The sequence below is a fragment of the Gymnoscopelus braueri genome, assembly GCF_963280865.1.
Source record: "Gymnoscopelus braueri genome assembly, chromosome: 3".
In the NCBI taxonomy this organism is placed as follows: domain Eukaryota; kingdom Metazoa; phylum Chordata; class Actinopteri; order Myctophiformes; family Myctophidae; genus Gymnoscopelus; species Gymnoscopelus braueri.
In genome coordinates this window covers 57654758-57671611 of record NC_137612.1, presented here as the reverse complement: position 1 = coordinate 57671611, position 16854 = coordinate 57654758, and the positions used below count along the sequence as shown (strand labels likewise).

Below are 16854 nucleotides of genomic sequence, written 5' to 3'. Positions count from 1 at the left end.
TTAAAGTCAGTCAGACAGAAAATTAGCAGGTGAACACAGACTGATTAAAAAATGGTCTTTTGTTGCCTCATAAAACAATGGATAAAAGTAACAGGTGTGCAGTGAGTATAGTTCCTGACATTCCTGAAAGAAAGCATAAAGACTATTTATACTCCATGGCGTGAGTTGTCGTTGTACAAAAATATCTGATTTACAACAGTGTTTCCCAACCAGTGGTGTAAATTAACTAACTACAATTACTCAAGTACTGTACTTAAAGAGGTGGTGCCATGTTTTTGCACTTTTTCTGTTTTTCATGTGTCTATGAGGTTGATAGAACTTCATTAAGGCCCCCGCTGGTGGTTTTATGGTGTTTCATGTCTTCTCTGACTATTTGGAGTTTTTTCCTGGAGGCTGAAACCTTGAGAGTCAAACGTGCCAATCCAAAAACAGCGACATACTGACGTAACAATGCCCATACCCACCCACCGCACCTCCCCTCATTATCATTGTCATTTATACTACAACCTTTTGTGGGCGGAGCTGCCTCAAACACACGTGTGTGACCATGGCATGCTGTGTGACAGCTATCAAACAGTCGTTTCACACTTTGCCCATTGACACGAACAAACGTGATCAATGGCTTAATTTAATTTATAAAGACAGGATTATTCCCTCAGCCCCCTCTACCAGGCTTCGGGTGTGTAGTTCCCATTTTGTTGATGACTGCTTCACCAACTTAGTGCAAGTCAATATGGGATTTGCAAACAGGAAAGTACTGAAGCGAAGCCAGGTTCTATTCCGACGATTTATCCTGGAGACACAGAAAGCAGCACCTCAGGAGCGTTACCAGCGGTAAATTAAAACATCCGCCAGCCCCAATAAAATGATTTAGGAGCATGAATCGGTTTGACATAGCCTTGTGTGTCTGTGACCTCCCCCACCGTTTAGTTGTGGGATTTAGTTCAGCGTCAATAAGATCGCTTCTGAACATCGTATGGAAAATGTAACGGTAGTCGCGGTAACCTACAGTCGTCTGTTGTTACGACGGTGTGAAGAAATCATGGCGTAGAGTTAGATCAGGGACGAGCCTCCATGTTAATTCAACGCAGGCTGCCAACAAACTAAGGTTTTAAACGGTTGTTTGAGCCCATCGATGCGTTGTTTCACGCCGTCGGAACAACAGACATATGTAGGTTACGGCGCCTAGCTTTAGATTTTTCATACGATGTTCAGAAGGTAAAACATTTACATTAAATCGGCAGAACATACCGACGCGGGCGGGACCAACTCGAGTCATACAGTCTCAGCCAACGTTAGGGTCGCTAGAGCTAGTTCAGTTGGATTAGATACATCATAGCGTGATTGTTTGTCAATATAATAAAAAAGAGACGAATTATCTGTGCCTCTGCAAACAGAAGTGTATTATCAAGGTAGAAATGGCTCTGAATACATTATGAGAGCATCTAGTTAGACGTTTTATATGCATATGCCTACTGTAATATACTAGTAGCTTATATTTCCATTTTCTAGTAAGGGGATGTATGGAAAGAATACATAGCCCATTTAAATGGGAATGTCAGGTTGAAGGAATACAAATGCATTGTAATGATAGTAAAATGTGTGCAGTGATGCTATAAATAATGTCACTGATGTAATGGATACCATAGTCATTGTAAGATAAAGTTCTACTTTGATCACAGGATATTGAACATCACCATGGCACATCTGTAAGAATGTATGACAACTGATGGTTCTGTTTAAGCCTTTTATTTATCCGTTGCACACATGAGCATTTGGGATTTGAGCAAAGGGTTGATGAGGCTTTCCGGTTATGGAGTAGTTCTTCTTCTTCCTCCTCATCTTCATCTGAACCAGATTCAGGTTCAAACATATATATGTCTGTATTTGTCCAATTTGTCCTCCTGCCATTTCGTAAACAAATGGGCAGAACCATGGGCAGTCCTTTAGTGATAAGGGGGAAGGACTAGGACAGGTGGGTGGTCTTATAGGAGGAGGCGGAGGGACTGGATTAGATGGGTGGTGCTAAGTGAAACCAGGTATACTTAATGAACTGGTGGGTGTGTCTACATAAAAACAACATTTTAACACTTACTGTACCCCTTTTTTTCTTGAAAAAAATCCTTACATAATAATAATACCTTATGATCAGGTTTTAGGGTTGAAAAATATCATGGCACTCCATCTTTAAGTAAAATCTTCAGGTACTTTTACTTTACTGGAGTCTTTCCAATTGTCTATACTTTTACTTCTACTCCACTACATCTCAGAGGCAAATATTGTACTTTTACTCCACTACAATTATTTGAAAACTTTAGTTACGAGTTACTTTGCTAAATGATTACATTATAAAACATGCATTAACCACTTTAGCCCTATTTTATACATAGACTATTTGAAAATTGCCGATCTACAAGCTCTGCCGATCTACAAGCTCACAACGTGTCGCGACGCGTTGTGAGCTTGTAGATCTGCTATTTTCAAACATTTTAGTACTTTTTTTGTACAAAAAGCAGATCTACAAGCTTGCAGTGCGTCACAGTGCCGTGCTGCGAGCTTGTACATCTGCTATTTTTGTGTCATTTTGTATCAATGTGAGAACCACTGATTTAGAAGGCATTTGTAGAATCGGCCACAGGTCAGGGATAAAACTAAATCAAACAGATATATTTCAAACTGTAATAGAGACCAGCTACATAGTTTTATTTTACAATGCCTTTAGCCCACAGCTTCAAAGACAGTTTGAAGGTTGTTCAAGGTAAAGTAATGCTAGTTGTGGTGGTAATAGGGTTAGTCAACATGTCAATGACAGTGAGGCTTTAACCCATTAAGACCGGGAACGCATCTGTGTCATTTTAAGATTTCTTTGGCGATTCAAAAATAGGCACTCGGCACGCGGCACTTGGTGCCGCGCTATGAGCTTGTAGATCTACTATTCCTTGTATTGCCAAAGAAATCTTAAGATGACAGAGTTCCCGGTCTTAATGGGTTAAGTAAGGTGGCAGGTGGTCATCATGATGAAAGTGTGACTCCCGTAGCCCAAAGGTCATCGGTTCAAGTAACTTGTCAAAAGTGTCCTTGAGCAAAACACCGACCCCCTCCCAGTACCTGCTGTTCATTTTAACTACATTAACACTGGAGGCATGTCATTAGAGGCGAGAGTTTGCAAAAGATCTTTTCCCCCCTTTTTTAAATCAGAAACTATTTTTTTTCTCCCTAAAATGTGTTTTTATTTATTTTTTACAAATACAGAAACTGCTGTGATGGCGTCGTAATGCCTGATTCATACCGAAACTAGCCGATCTACAAGCTCACAACGCGTAGGAGCGCGACACCTGCGTGCAGCCAAACATAAAATGACTTGTCTTAGTTCTACTGGATCTCTTCTAGTCCCTCCCTAACATTTTAGTCTAGTTTTTATTTGTTGACGAAATTGTTAGTATATTTAGTCATAATTTAGTCATCATCATAGTTTTTATTTAGTTTTTGTTTAGTCTGTGAAAAAAGGTAGTCGACGGACATTTTTCGTCGTAGTTTTAGTCGACGGAATTAACACTGGCAGGTTTTAGAATACTTAGTTGAGCATGCTGTCGTGCACCGAAAATAGCCGATCTACAAGCTCACAACATGTCGCAGCTCGATGAGTTGTGAGCTTGTATAGGTCAGCTATTTTCGGTGTGCGACGCAGCCCGCAACAAAGTATATCAATTAAGGCAAGCCCGTAAATCGCACACATGTCCAGTAGGGGTGGGACGATATGGGTACCTCACGATACGATATATATCACGATATTAGGCCCACGATAACAATATATATCACGATATTCGACGATATTCGATATATTGCGATATCACGATATTCAATATATATATTGCATGAAATTTCACCAACGATATATCACGATCCTTGTATTCAATTCATAAACACATAAAATAGCACAGCATAGTAGGAAAAACAACGTATCACAAACTTTAAAAAAAAAAAAATTATATCGATATTTTTCGGCAGTATATCGATTAGTTATCACGGGAGAAAGTATCGCAATATATCGCGATATCGATATATCGTCCCACCCCTAATGTCCAGAGTGGTCCATCTTTATTTGAGACAGATAGGCCTACGGAATGTATGGAAGTATTACATCATTTCAATCTGTCAAGTAGGCCTAGGGCATGTGGTGAGATGAGAAATAAATGTAGTGGAGTAAAAGTACAATATTTGCCTCTGAGATGTAGTGGAGTAGAAGTAAAAGTGTTGAAAACTGGAAATACTCCAGTAAAGTAAACAAAAATCACACCCTGTGTGAAGTGGGCGGTGTCTTGCTAGCTAATCACAATACTGAATGGAGTCAACCAATCATGTACAAAAGATAAATACATTTATTGAAACACTCTTTATGATGGACGAAACCATAACTTTAAAAAAACAAATTTATGTTTTTTTTTAAAGTTATGGTTTCTTATATAGGGCTATGCACATGTGTCATGTGACACTGGCCAATCACAGTCCTGAATAGATTGTGATTGGCCAATCACAGCGCAGGATAATTGTACAAATTTCCAAACCTCACTTATAGGGGCGGTTTCACTGCCCAAGATAATTGTACACATTTCCAAACCTCACTTATAGGGGCGGTTTCACCGCCCAAAAATCACACCCTGTGTGAAGTGGGCGGTGTCTTGCTAGCTAATCACAATACTGAATGGAGTCAACCAATCATGTACAAAAAATAAATACATTTATTGAAACACTCTTTATGATTTTTTTTTTTTCAAGTTATGGTTTCTTATATAGGGCTATGCACATGTGTCATGTGACACTGGCCAATCACAGTCCTGAATAGACTGTGATTGGCCAATCACGGTGCAGGGTTAGGCGGGGTACATTTTTGTACATTTTTGTACATTTTTGGCCAATGCACATTCCTGCATATTGTACAAATATCCAAACCTCACTTATAGGGGCGGTTTCACCGCCCAAAAATACCTCAAAATTGCACTTTACAAAAAGTGCAGTACTTGAGTAAATGTACTTTACTTTACACCACCGTTCGTGAGAGTTTGCAAAAGGCAATTCCCTTGAATGCTGCCTTCGGGTGCGGCATGGAAAGGGGGGCATTTGCATTTCTTTCACCATGGTGCTCATGGTCTGCAGTTGCTGAACCCCCCCTCTGATGTCTATGCACGTGCCTGATGTGTGAGTCAACAGTCTGGCTGGACAGACATGGTGTGAGGTGGGGTGTAATGGTGAGGTAACAACAGCTGAGCCTGTTAGATCACTCACTTACATCACAGGGAAAATGCATGCTAATAATACTGCTGGCTTTTTTAATGGCCGCCGATTTAACCGTCTATACTTCATGCCTATTACAGCGCGCTCCACTTCACACAGGAAGTTATGTGAATGAGGTCATTCTGAAGCGACTGCCAATTCACCTGCCGTCAACCATTTACACCAGTGGTGGAAAAAGTACTCGCATCTTTTACTTAAGTAAAAGTACCAATACTGCCGTGTTAAAATACTCTGTTACAAGTCAAAGTCCGGTGATCAAAATTTACTTGAGTAAAAGTACAAAGGTATTGGCATCAAAATAGGTACCAAAAGCAAAAGTACTAATTGTGCAGAATGCCTCAAGCTCACAATGCGTCGCAGACGCATTGTGAGCTTGTAGATCGGCTATTTTCAAATGGCCGAAATATAATATAGAGCTGAAGTGGTTAATGTATGTTTTGTGATAATAATCTAAATTTGCAGAGTAACTAAAGCTGTCAAATAATTGTAGTGGAGTAAAAGTACAATATTTGCCTCTTAGAAGTAGTAGAGTATAAGTAAAAGTATTGAAAATGGGAAATACTCCAGTAAAGTAAAAACTCTCCCTCTCTCTCTCTCTCTGAAGGCATCAGCTGTAGCAGTGCAGTTTTATGGCTGAAAACATGACAGAGGTGCATAGTGTACGTAATTATTTCCATGGTGAGTATACGTAGAGTGGTCGTGTTTTTTTCAGTCCTCACGATGACTCAACGGGCCTTTAATTAAAAGGGGAAACGCTTTAATCCCCTCGCCCCGCTCCTGTGAAGTTTAAAGTCCAGGTCTAATAATGACTGTGAGAAATATTGAGCTAACCCCCCCCCCTGCGGGGGTCCAGACTAAAGACAGACATAGTGTTTCTCTTGTTCCACTTCTCTGTACTTAACGGGACTAATTGGCTGTTGGTCCAAGCTCTCCGTGTTATGACATAATCACTCCCCGCGGGGGCCTCCATCTTTATACTGTTTAGCTTGTTGAAACCGGTTGAAACCGGGAATGCATCTGTGTGTCATTTTAGGATTTCTTCGGCTATTTAAAAAGAAATCGTGAACATTTTGTGCAAATCTTTTAATATATATATATATATATATATATATATATATATATATATATATATATATATATATACATTTTTAACTCAAATCTTTGCTTCTGTTGGGGGTCCCTGGAACGAAATATTTTGAGATGATACATATAATTTTGGGGGTCCTTGACATGAATTTTTTTTGAGAACCACTGATATATAGCAACATTTTTTCTTTTTTTTTAACTTTTAGGATTTAGAGGGCATTTGTAGAATCCCCAGAAGCAAAGATTTGAGTAAAATAAATTAGCTTTGAAAAATATATATATTCAAAGTATTTATTGTATTTATTATAGGTAGAAATGGACCAGCACGGAAGCTTGTTGTGATATTAATTATTGATGGAGAAGGGGTGGGAGCAATATATCAGTTATGCTTCTTCTCACTCCTTTTCGAATATGCATTTTTTTATTTAACTGCTATTCTGAATTATTTGCTTTTATTTGTTATATTGTTTTTACAATTGCCTTATTCGAACCAGATACCAACATTTTGCATCACATAAAAAAAATAAAAAAAAAGTCAAACGATCTATTGCATAATATTGTCTTTCAGCGTGTTGTGGCCACAATTCTGATTTAAGTATGTATAAGTGATATTCTTTTGTTAAAATAAGTGTTAAGGGACTGGTCGTTATTTACCGGAGGTTGGTATGGCCCAGAAGAGGGGGGGGGGGGGGGGGTCATACAACTTTAATTTATTGAATTTTGTATTTAAAAAAATGCTTCGTTTTCTGTTTTTCATATTGTTATACTCCCCCCGCGTTTAATAACCCTGTATGGTGACTTGACATGGTATCTCCCACTTCTGTTTTACGTTCCAGACACAGTTAACAAGAGAGACATTGTTGCCAAATTGGCAAATGTTTTAAGTAAATTGGGCTGGAAAAAATAGCATTGGGCCGTCACATTCGCTTGCTTTTAAAACATATATATATATGGCGTTTTTTTCCCCACGTAGCACGCAGCAGCGGCAGCACGTTGGCAGCGGATGATTCAAAATGAGTAGGCTACCTATGCGGAAATATCTCAGCCGTGCCCAAAGCAGCTAGAACAGCAGAGAAAAAAACGAAATATAGCAAAACTACTGAAAACGTCTTCAATATTTCAATCGAGACAAACGGATGCTACTGCAAGTAGGCTACCAAGACTTTCTTTACAGACTGTCTTGTGTCTAGACAGAGCAAATATGTCACACAAGTTTCCTCATCATATGTAGTAGGCTGAAAAAGAACCACTGAAAGAACGACAGCTCATGCCTTTTCCAATGTTGACATTGCTTTCAGAATGTATCTCTTCCCTGTATCAGTGGGGAAAGATAATTTTGCAAACTGGAAATGATCATAAATAGACTGGGGAGTGCATCGATTCATAACAACAGACTGAACCATCTAACTTGTCCATTGAATCACCCCTTGCATCAATTGGATGTTTCCGAGCTTAAAAGGACTTCGCCGTAAAAGAAAGCACTAATCATATTGGTAAGTCAAATATACAATGTGCAGCGCTTTAATAGCGTTCATTTATATGCCCTGTATGCTGTGTTTGGCCTTCATGTAATGTATGGTTGGACATTGGGCAGCGCTGACTGCAGTCAGTGGTTTCTGAGAGAATGTGACAGCTCATGGTGTGTGTGTGGTGCAGACAGAGGGCTTATAATGATGATAGCACTTTCCCCGTTACGACGGATGAGGTACACCTGTGATCCTCTGATTCATCATGAGGTACACCTGTGATCCTCTGATTCATCATGAGGTACACCTGTGATCCTGTGATTCATCATGAGGTACACCTGTGATCCGCACAAATCAAGGCTCTGCATCTTTCATGAATCGCACCCGAGACTTGACTTGTGAAATATACACAACACTTTACACTAAAATCGGACGTTTACGACCAGCTTAGGCCCATTAAACGTTTCGTCTCTGTCGGGTCGAATCCGGGAAAAAAAAGTTGAAATGAAAAAATGAAAACTGTTACTTTTCAGGATTCTAATGGAAAAACAGCAAAAGTAAGCAGATCTACAAGCTCGAAACGCGTCGCTTTGTGTCGCGTTTTGATGCTTCTGTGTGACGCTTTAGTATGATCAAGTAGGGCGTTAATTAACAAAAAAACTGAATATGGAGATGTTTCTGCCCGACATCAACGTTTATGAAATGTGTTTTCATGGACAGTACTGCCCTGACCACGTGCACGTCACCTGACCACGTGCACGTCACCTGACCACGTGCATGTCACCTGACCATGTGCATGTCACCTGGGGGCCAAAAGCTAGGTGGATGCTAGACACAAGGTGCATGCCTGCAGTGCACATGTAACGCGCACGCGCGCGCGCGCACACACACACACACACACACACACACACACACACACACACACACACACACACACACACACACACACACAAGGTGCATGCCTTACAGTGCACACGTAACAGGGTGACCACCTGGCCAACACTTCTATGGCACAAATAACACTTTAATAAACTGATGGCAGCCTGCACACAGCCTGCAGGGGGCGCCATGGCTTTTAGCTTCAATGATTTTTAGTTTTTCTTTGGTAAGTGATAGTTTTTGGTTAAAACAAAAACTGTTTTGTTAAAAAGTTAAATAGCTCTATATTGTGATAGTAATCATTGCTATACAGTGTTTCTTCAGTAACAGGGGACTCCCTGTCTTTAACAAACAAGAAAATAAATGTTCTGGTAGGTCGCACATTTCATCCAATCAAGAGAGAGTACCCATTTATCAGCTTCAATTTTATACTGTTCCAGTTTCAGTTTTTTTTCTGTCATCACTTCCAATTCCACTCGTTTATCCTGTGTCCTGTTATGAGTTCAGATGGCGGCAGCACGTCGGCTCGCCATCTGCTCCTGATCCATCACGTCTCCTGCACATCTCTCCTCATTACTGGCCGCCACAGCGTGACACCTGACCGATGGGCGGCGCCCGATGGGCCTATCAGGAAGATCAATCACGCTAAGGGGCGGCCAGAGCTGAACGGGTAGAGAGCCCTGTCTGTCTGGGAAGCAGAGGGTCCCGGGTTCCCAGCTCAATGTGTCACATTGCGTTGAGCTTGTAGAACTGCTGTCTTCAAATAGCCGATAAAGAGGTTAAACGGACCTCCCTGGAACCCCCTCAAGGACCCCTGGTGGTCCCCGGACCCCACTTTCACCTATTTCTCCCCTGCTGGCTGCAGAAGCAATAACTCTCTATTCGAGCTAATGGGTTTTGGGCCAGACTTTACAGTTGACTTTTCTACCTTAATAAAAATTGTCACAAATATTTTTCAGCCGCTAATTTAAAGACTTCTTTCATTTACCATGATATGCGTTTAGTAAATTATAGGGCTTCTACTGGTTCTACCAAGTGAAGACCCGCCCTCGCTGCGGTAGCAGTCGTTTCCGGTTTCTTTTCGGGACCGGAAGTTCAAAAATGGCGGATTTGAATTTGCTGAAAAGTGGCTTCAAAACAGCCTGTAGAAACCAATGGGGCTCCCTTTGTCCATATTTTTTTTTACACTACAGTATGTGTGATGATGAGAACTCACCTTTCCTGGGCAGGGTGGTGGGCGTCGGCATCTCCTTCTTCCTCAGTAGCTGCTGCTGCTGGCCCCGCCCATCATCTCCATGGCTCCGCCCATCATCTATGTGGCTCCGCCCATCATCTAAATGGCTCCGCCCATTTTCACCGTGGCTCCGCCCATTGTGTCCATTAGGGTTATTAGATTTAACTAAAACTAACAAAATAATGAAAATTAATTGATGAAAAATAATGCCTGCCCACCACCGCAGAGGTTGTGGGTTCAAATCCACTGTAATGCATCCGTGATGAAAAAAGAAAAAGAAAAAGGCAAAACTATAATAACCTTGGTGCCCATCGCTCCGCCCATCATATCCATGGCTCCGCCCATCATGTCCATGGCTCCGCCCATCATGTCCGTCCTCACAGCAGGTGAGGAGGGCGTGTCCACACGGGTAACCCAGGTACTGGTGGGCGTGGCAGCCCCGCCCCTCGCGGTGCAACTGCAAACCCAGAGCGCAACAACTGCAACACGTCTGTGGAGGCAACACACATGATGTGGACAGTTCAGAAACCTGCGGTGACATCATCGGTAGGCAGGGTTATTTCAAACAAGAGTGTTAACTTTTTGCCAGACCCAAGGGGTCAGGCTTACATGAGGCTTTGTACCTGTTTCGTCCATACATGGGCAGGGGCCATTTGTCCTCCGGCCCCAGCCAAAAAAAAGTTTGTGACGTCCCCTTTCGTCACGAACTATTCATGACATCATGAACTTCAGTTATAAAGTGGTTTGTAGGTGTGTTACATACTAGGACTTCATTTTGGGTCTGGCAGAACCAGGTCTCCTGGTCTTGTTTCTTTTGTTTTTATGTGAGAACAAAGGCTTCCCCATTGATGATGTCATTGGTAGCCACAGCCAAATTGCCCATATAGGTCTGCAGGCCAGACCAATTCCTGAAATCAAATGCAAATGAGATTTCAGGAAGGGGGGGCGGGGTGTCCCCTAGGGTGTCCCCCTAGGGTAGGTACCCTCACAAAAAACATGCAGTAATCCTGGTCTCTATACTGCCTCCCCCTGGTCAGCCGGGGTGCCTGATGGAAGGGAAAGGAACTGGTTGGAATAACGTGTTCCTTCCACGCGCTACGTCCTACCGGGGAAACTCCCCCCTGTCAGGTGATAAGAAGCGGCCTGCTCACTCCTCATGCATTGAAGGAAGCATGAGCTCAGTTCTGGGCTCTCCCTATACTGGCAGAGGGAGTGTAGCGCCCAGGATGACATAGGCAATTGGCACTGGGTGAAAAGATGGGTTACAGAATCATGGGATAAAAATGTAAGGGGAAAAAAAAGTTTAGGGGTTGAGTGTCTTGCTCAGGGACACCTCGACACATTGCCAGAGCTGGGAATCGAACCTGCAAGAGAACTTCTACCCAGGCGGCCTCTCTCTCTAACCACTCAGCCATGGCCGCCCCAAGGATGCTTCAGCACCAGTAACTAAGTACAATTTACTCAAGTACTGTACTTAAGTACAGATTTTGATGTAATTTTTGGGCGGTGTAGCCGCCCCTATAAGTGGGGTTGGGACACCTCATTAGTATTAGTTTCCTGCACTGTGATTGGCCCACTTGGCCCACTTTCGTGTACTGTGATTGGCTGACTCTATTGGGTGACTCTATTCAGCACTGTGATTGGCTAGCGAGTAACATGATGACATTAATAACCTATAAATAGGATTATGCACAATGGGTGTACAATGGTTGGTCCACAATATTACTTTTCTTTAAGTGAACTTCCACCACTGTGATCACACCGCCCACTTCACACTGGGTGTGATTTTTACTTTACTGGAGTATTTCCAATAGCCATTACTTTCACTTCTACTCCACTACATCTCAGAGGCAAATATTGTACTTTTGATTATTATTACAAAACATACATTAACCACTTCAGCCCTATATTATATACTTTTGGCTTACTTTGTGATGCATTGTGATCTTGTAGATCTGTTATTTTCAAAGGATTTTTATACATTTTGAAAACTTGTGAAATGGATTGAATGATGTGCACTTTTACTTTTGTTACTTTAAGTCATGGTTTTATGACAATACTTTTGTACTTTTATGCATTTTGAATACCAGACTTTTTACTGGTAACAGAGTATTTCTACATTGCGGTATTGATACTTTTACTTAAGTAAGTACCACTGGCTAGGCGCGTGGAGCCAAAATGACATGCAGAGCTGGTTTATTATGGCTCATCCCCTCAAACAATGAGCAGACATGCTGGACCCGCTCGGCTGAGCAGCCAAACCACCAGACCTTCCTACCTCTGGGACACAGAGCAGTGTTGCCAGAATCTGCGAGAGAAACAAGCAACCAGGTCTACGAAAACAAAAGAAACGACCGGTTTTCCCACTTATTGAACTCTATTCACCTGTTTCCTAGGCTGTGTGTTTTCCACTTCCTGTCAATTTGATTCAATGAAATCCAATGAAACTGGTCAGATGACCAATGATATCCAATGAAATCGACAGGAAGTGGAAAACACACAGCCTAGGAAACAGGTGAATATAAAAATAAACTATTTGAAAACAGCCGGTCGACAGAGCTTGTAGATCTACAATTTTCAATGCTAATTTGGGGGGCTCCTTGACATGAAAATGTCTGAGAACCACTGGTTTAGACTGCTCTAGGAAGCAAGCCCCAAATAAGCAACTACACTTTAGAGTTAATCGCAAAAAAAAACGCAAAAAAAACACAACCCACAAACTACCAATATTTACAAGCGACTTTACAGAAAGAAATCAAGCCCAAAGTGGCTTGTAATAAGCAGACATGGCAACACTGGCAGAGAGCATCAGGAATGCTGCTCCCACCTGGAAGTGTTCACAGGTCTGGAGGAGGACGAGCAGAACAAAATAATCTTTTTCCTTCTGCACTCTTTTAACCACTTGAACCCACAGTGCTGTCTGTGGTTCTCAAAGTGGGGTCTGGGGGACACCCAGGGGTCTTTGAGGGGGGTTCCAGGGGGTCCCCATCAAAATCAGTTTAATCAATTTACTCAAGTACTGTACTTAAGTACAATTTTGGGATACTTTTACTTTACTGGAGTATTTCCAATTGTCTATACTTTATACTCCACTACATCTCAGAGGAAAATATTGTACTTTTACTCCACTACAATTATTTGAAAACTTTAGTTACTAGTTACTTTGCAGATATAAATGATTACATTATAAAACATACATTAAACACTTTAGCTCTATTTTATACCTAAGCTATTTGAAAATAGCCGATCTTCAAGCTCACAATCGCGACGCGTTGTCAGCTTGTAGATCTGCCATTTTCAAACATTTTAGTACTTTTACTTTTGGTACTTTAAGTACATTTTGATACCAATACTTTTGTACTTTTACTCAAGTAAATTTTGAATTCGGGACTTTTATTTGTAACAGAGTACTTCTATATTGCAGTATTGATACTTTTACTTACGTAAAACATTTCAGTACTTTTTCCACCACTGCCTATGTAACATTATTTTTTAATTAATAAAATGTAATGTTGTCCAATCTGTATGCCAATCCATATGGTAGAGTATGTTAATACAATATAACTTCTACAATATGTATGGTAGATAATGTTAATACAATATAACTTATACAATCTGTATGGTAGAGAATGTTAATACAATATAACTTATGCAATCTGTATGGTAGAGAATGTTAATACAATATAACTTATGCAATCTGTATGGTAGAGTATGTTAATACAATATAACCTATACAATCTGTATGGTAGAGAATGTTAATACAATATAACTTATACAATCTGTATGGTAGAGTATGTTAATACAATATAACTTATATAATCTGTATGGTAGAGTATGTTAATACAATATAACTTATAGGCAGAAAAACACAGACTTCCTGTTGGAGACGGAGACGCGCGTTTGCGTGTGCTCCAAACAAATTCAGAGAACAAACTAAGATAAACGGAGACAAACAAATCGAAATGACATATAAGTGTTATCAAATTGAAGAGTATTAAATATGAGTGACGGAGGTGATAAGATATCGCTCAGAAGTGCTAAAAAAGACACGGCTCTAAACGATATGGTCATGGAAGAGCTGAAGAAACTAAATGAGAAAATGGACGAGACACGCTGCTCGCTGGAGAAGACATTTAAAGACAAAATTGAACAAATGGGTTCCTCTCTGGAGAAACAACTTGATGGTAAAATCAACAGTCTGCGTGACTCGATGGTTACACTGGTAAAGCAGAACCAAGACGACATGAGAGCAGAACTGCAAAAAAAACAAAGCGAGATTCAAGCCAATGTGGATATGGAAATCGGGCACGTAATTGCGAGAATCGACCAGGTGGAAGCCAACTTTAACAAAAAAGTTAAACGTGCAGAATTCGACCCCGATGTTTCCATCGTTATCTCGGGCCTGCTGTTTGAAGATGGTGAGGATCTTATGCAGAGAATGAACGCGCTGCTGGCTGAGGGGCTGCGGTGCGACCCAGTACCGGTGATTGTTGCCGTGGAACGGCTGGTACCGAGAGGACGGGGCCCGGGGCTGATTAAGATGGAACTGAACACAACTGGAGATAAAGTGGCAGTGCTGAGACAAAAAAGGGAGCTTAAGGACAATACGACGTTTGGCAAGGTCTATATTAGATCAGCCAAATCACACACTGAACGTCTGATCGATCTCAACTTCAGAACTATCCTTGAAGAGATGCCATCGGGAAAGGACTTCTTCATCACCGGGAATGGCCGAGTAATGAGACGGGACACTGGACGTGGACGTGAACCTGACCGCTCCGGAGTTGGCAGGGTCGTGACGTCAGAGAAAAAAGGAGAGAAGTGAGCCGCGTCTACAACCACACAGATTGATGCCAAAAATCTCTCTTTAATCCACTGGAATGTAAACGGATGGACAGACAAGAACCGTGAGTTAAGAACTGTGATTTTAAATCACCTACGACCAGACATAATCTCATTAAATGAAACTCATTTAACGGGAGAGGCTTCTATTGACTTGGATGGGTATGTCTGGTATGGGAATAATAGAGAAAAGCATGTTAAGGCACCAAAGGGTTCAGGGGGGGTTGGTATTTGTGTTAAATGTGACTTATTAAGTTCATATAAAATTAAAGTGATCAGTAAAGAGGTGGATGGAATTCTTGGTTTACATTTTATTAGCTTGAGTTCACAATATTGTTTTGTTGTTTTTTCATGCTACCTTCCCCCTGAGACATCCCCATGGGGAAGAGATGCATCCGGTTTTTTTGGTCATTTACTGAGTCACATGTATTTATATTCCGATGTGGATGCCATTTATGTTTGTGGTGATGTAAATGGTAGAACTGGTAACCTAGAGGACTATGTGAGGGAAATTGATGATGTGCCAATGAGAGTTGTTCTAGATGAGGGGGTAAATAAACATGGAGAATCATTGATAGAATTTCTTAAAGACTCCAAAATGTGTATTGTAAATGGCAGAATATGTCCACTAAATGACAACTACACCTCAGTATCTATAAAAGGAAAAGCAGTTGTAGATTATATAGCAACTCCTTATGAGTGTTTGAAAACATGTACATTGTTCAAAGTGATAACTTCTAATCAAATGGTAGAATTAACTGGTTGCATGCATCTCATTGGAGAACGTAGTAAAGTGCCTGACCATTCCCTGTTAGTAATGGATTTTACAGTAGGTTATGGAACTAAGATAGATGTAGATTTAGCGAGGGAAAGTGACCAACAATTTAAACCCTATAAAAGAAGTGTAAGCAGAAAACTACCAAATGATTTTTTGTGTTCTAATATGAGATGCAAAGCATTGATAGACCTGGTGGATAGACAGCAGGCTTGTTTTACTACACAGGAGATGTTAGATAGTTGGTATGGTGATCTATGTAAATTAGTCCATGATGAAATGGCAAAATACTCCCAGGACAAGCCATATACTACTAGAACAAAGAGAATTAAGCAAAGCAAACCATACTGGAATAAAGAGTTGCAGGATCTGTGGTACTCTATGCATAGTTCAGAACGATTGTTTTTAAGATGTAAAGGAGCTATAGGGGACAGGCAGAAACTGTTAGATAATTTCAGACAATGTCAGCATGCATTTGATAAGAGATACCGTTTCTTTAAACGGAGATACCAAAGAGGTCAGCTATTGTATCTGGAAGAAATCCAATCATCAAGCCCTCAGCACTTCTGGAGTGAAATTAATAAGTTAGGACCAAGACGTAAAAAACTAATTCCAATGGAAGTATGGGGAGAAGGGGGAAATCTGATAAGAGAAACTTCACAAGTGTTGTCTAAATGGGAAAAAGATTTTGCCACTCTATTTGAAAATGATGCAATAGGCTTTGATGATGATTTCTTTCAGGAAATGTGTCGATTAAAAAACAACTGGGAAAAAGAAATGCAAGAAGTAACATTTCAAAGTAATGGGGACCTTAATAGGGAGATTTCTATGGGGGAAGTGCTAAAGGTTATTGATAAAGCTAAAATAGGAAAAGCTACAGGTATAGAAGACCTACCAAATGAAATTCTAAAATCACCTAAGCTTGCCCAAATTTTGTTTAATTTGTTTTACAATTGTTTTGAACACAGTAGAATACCATCAATATGGTCTAAGTCCATCATAAGCCCCATACCAAAATCACAGAAAAATGATCCTAGAGTTCCCCTTAATTATAGGGGAATTAGTTTGATGAGCACAGTTTATAAATTGTATTCATCTTTACTTAATGAGAGATTGATGGAATTTCTAGAGAAAGAACAGCTTCTGGTAGAGGAGCAGAATGGCTTTCGTAAAGCCAGGGCTTGTATTGACCACATTTATACAGTATGTGCCATAGTAAGAAATAGACTGAAGGTAAACAAATCAACATACGCATGTTTTATTGACTTCCAAAAAGCCTT

At 40.7% G+C, this 16854-nt stretch overlaps 1 protein-coding gene across 2 annotated transcripts in view; it reads right to left on the bottom strand.

Moving 5' to 3' along the window:
• LOC308082872 (fibulin-2-like) overlaps positions 1-16854 on the bottom strand; it is a 110600-nt gene that overhangs the window by 46168 nt on the left and 47578 nt on the right. For both annotated transcript variants that reach the window (XM_080424937.1, XM_080424936.1), the window contains exons 9-10: positions 10258-10447; positions 9940-10128 (exon numbers count right to left, since the gene is read on the bottom strand). In XM_080424937.1, the coding sequence (XP_080281063.1) occupies positions 9940-10128; positions 10258-10447 (379 nt within the window). The remainder of the gene's footprint in view (positions 1-9939; positions 10129-10257; positions 10448-16854) is intronic.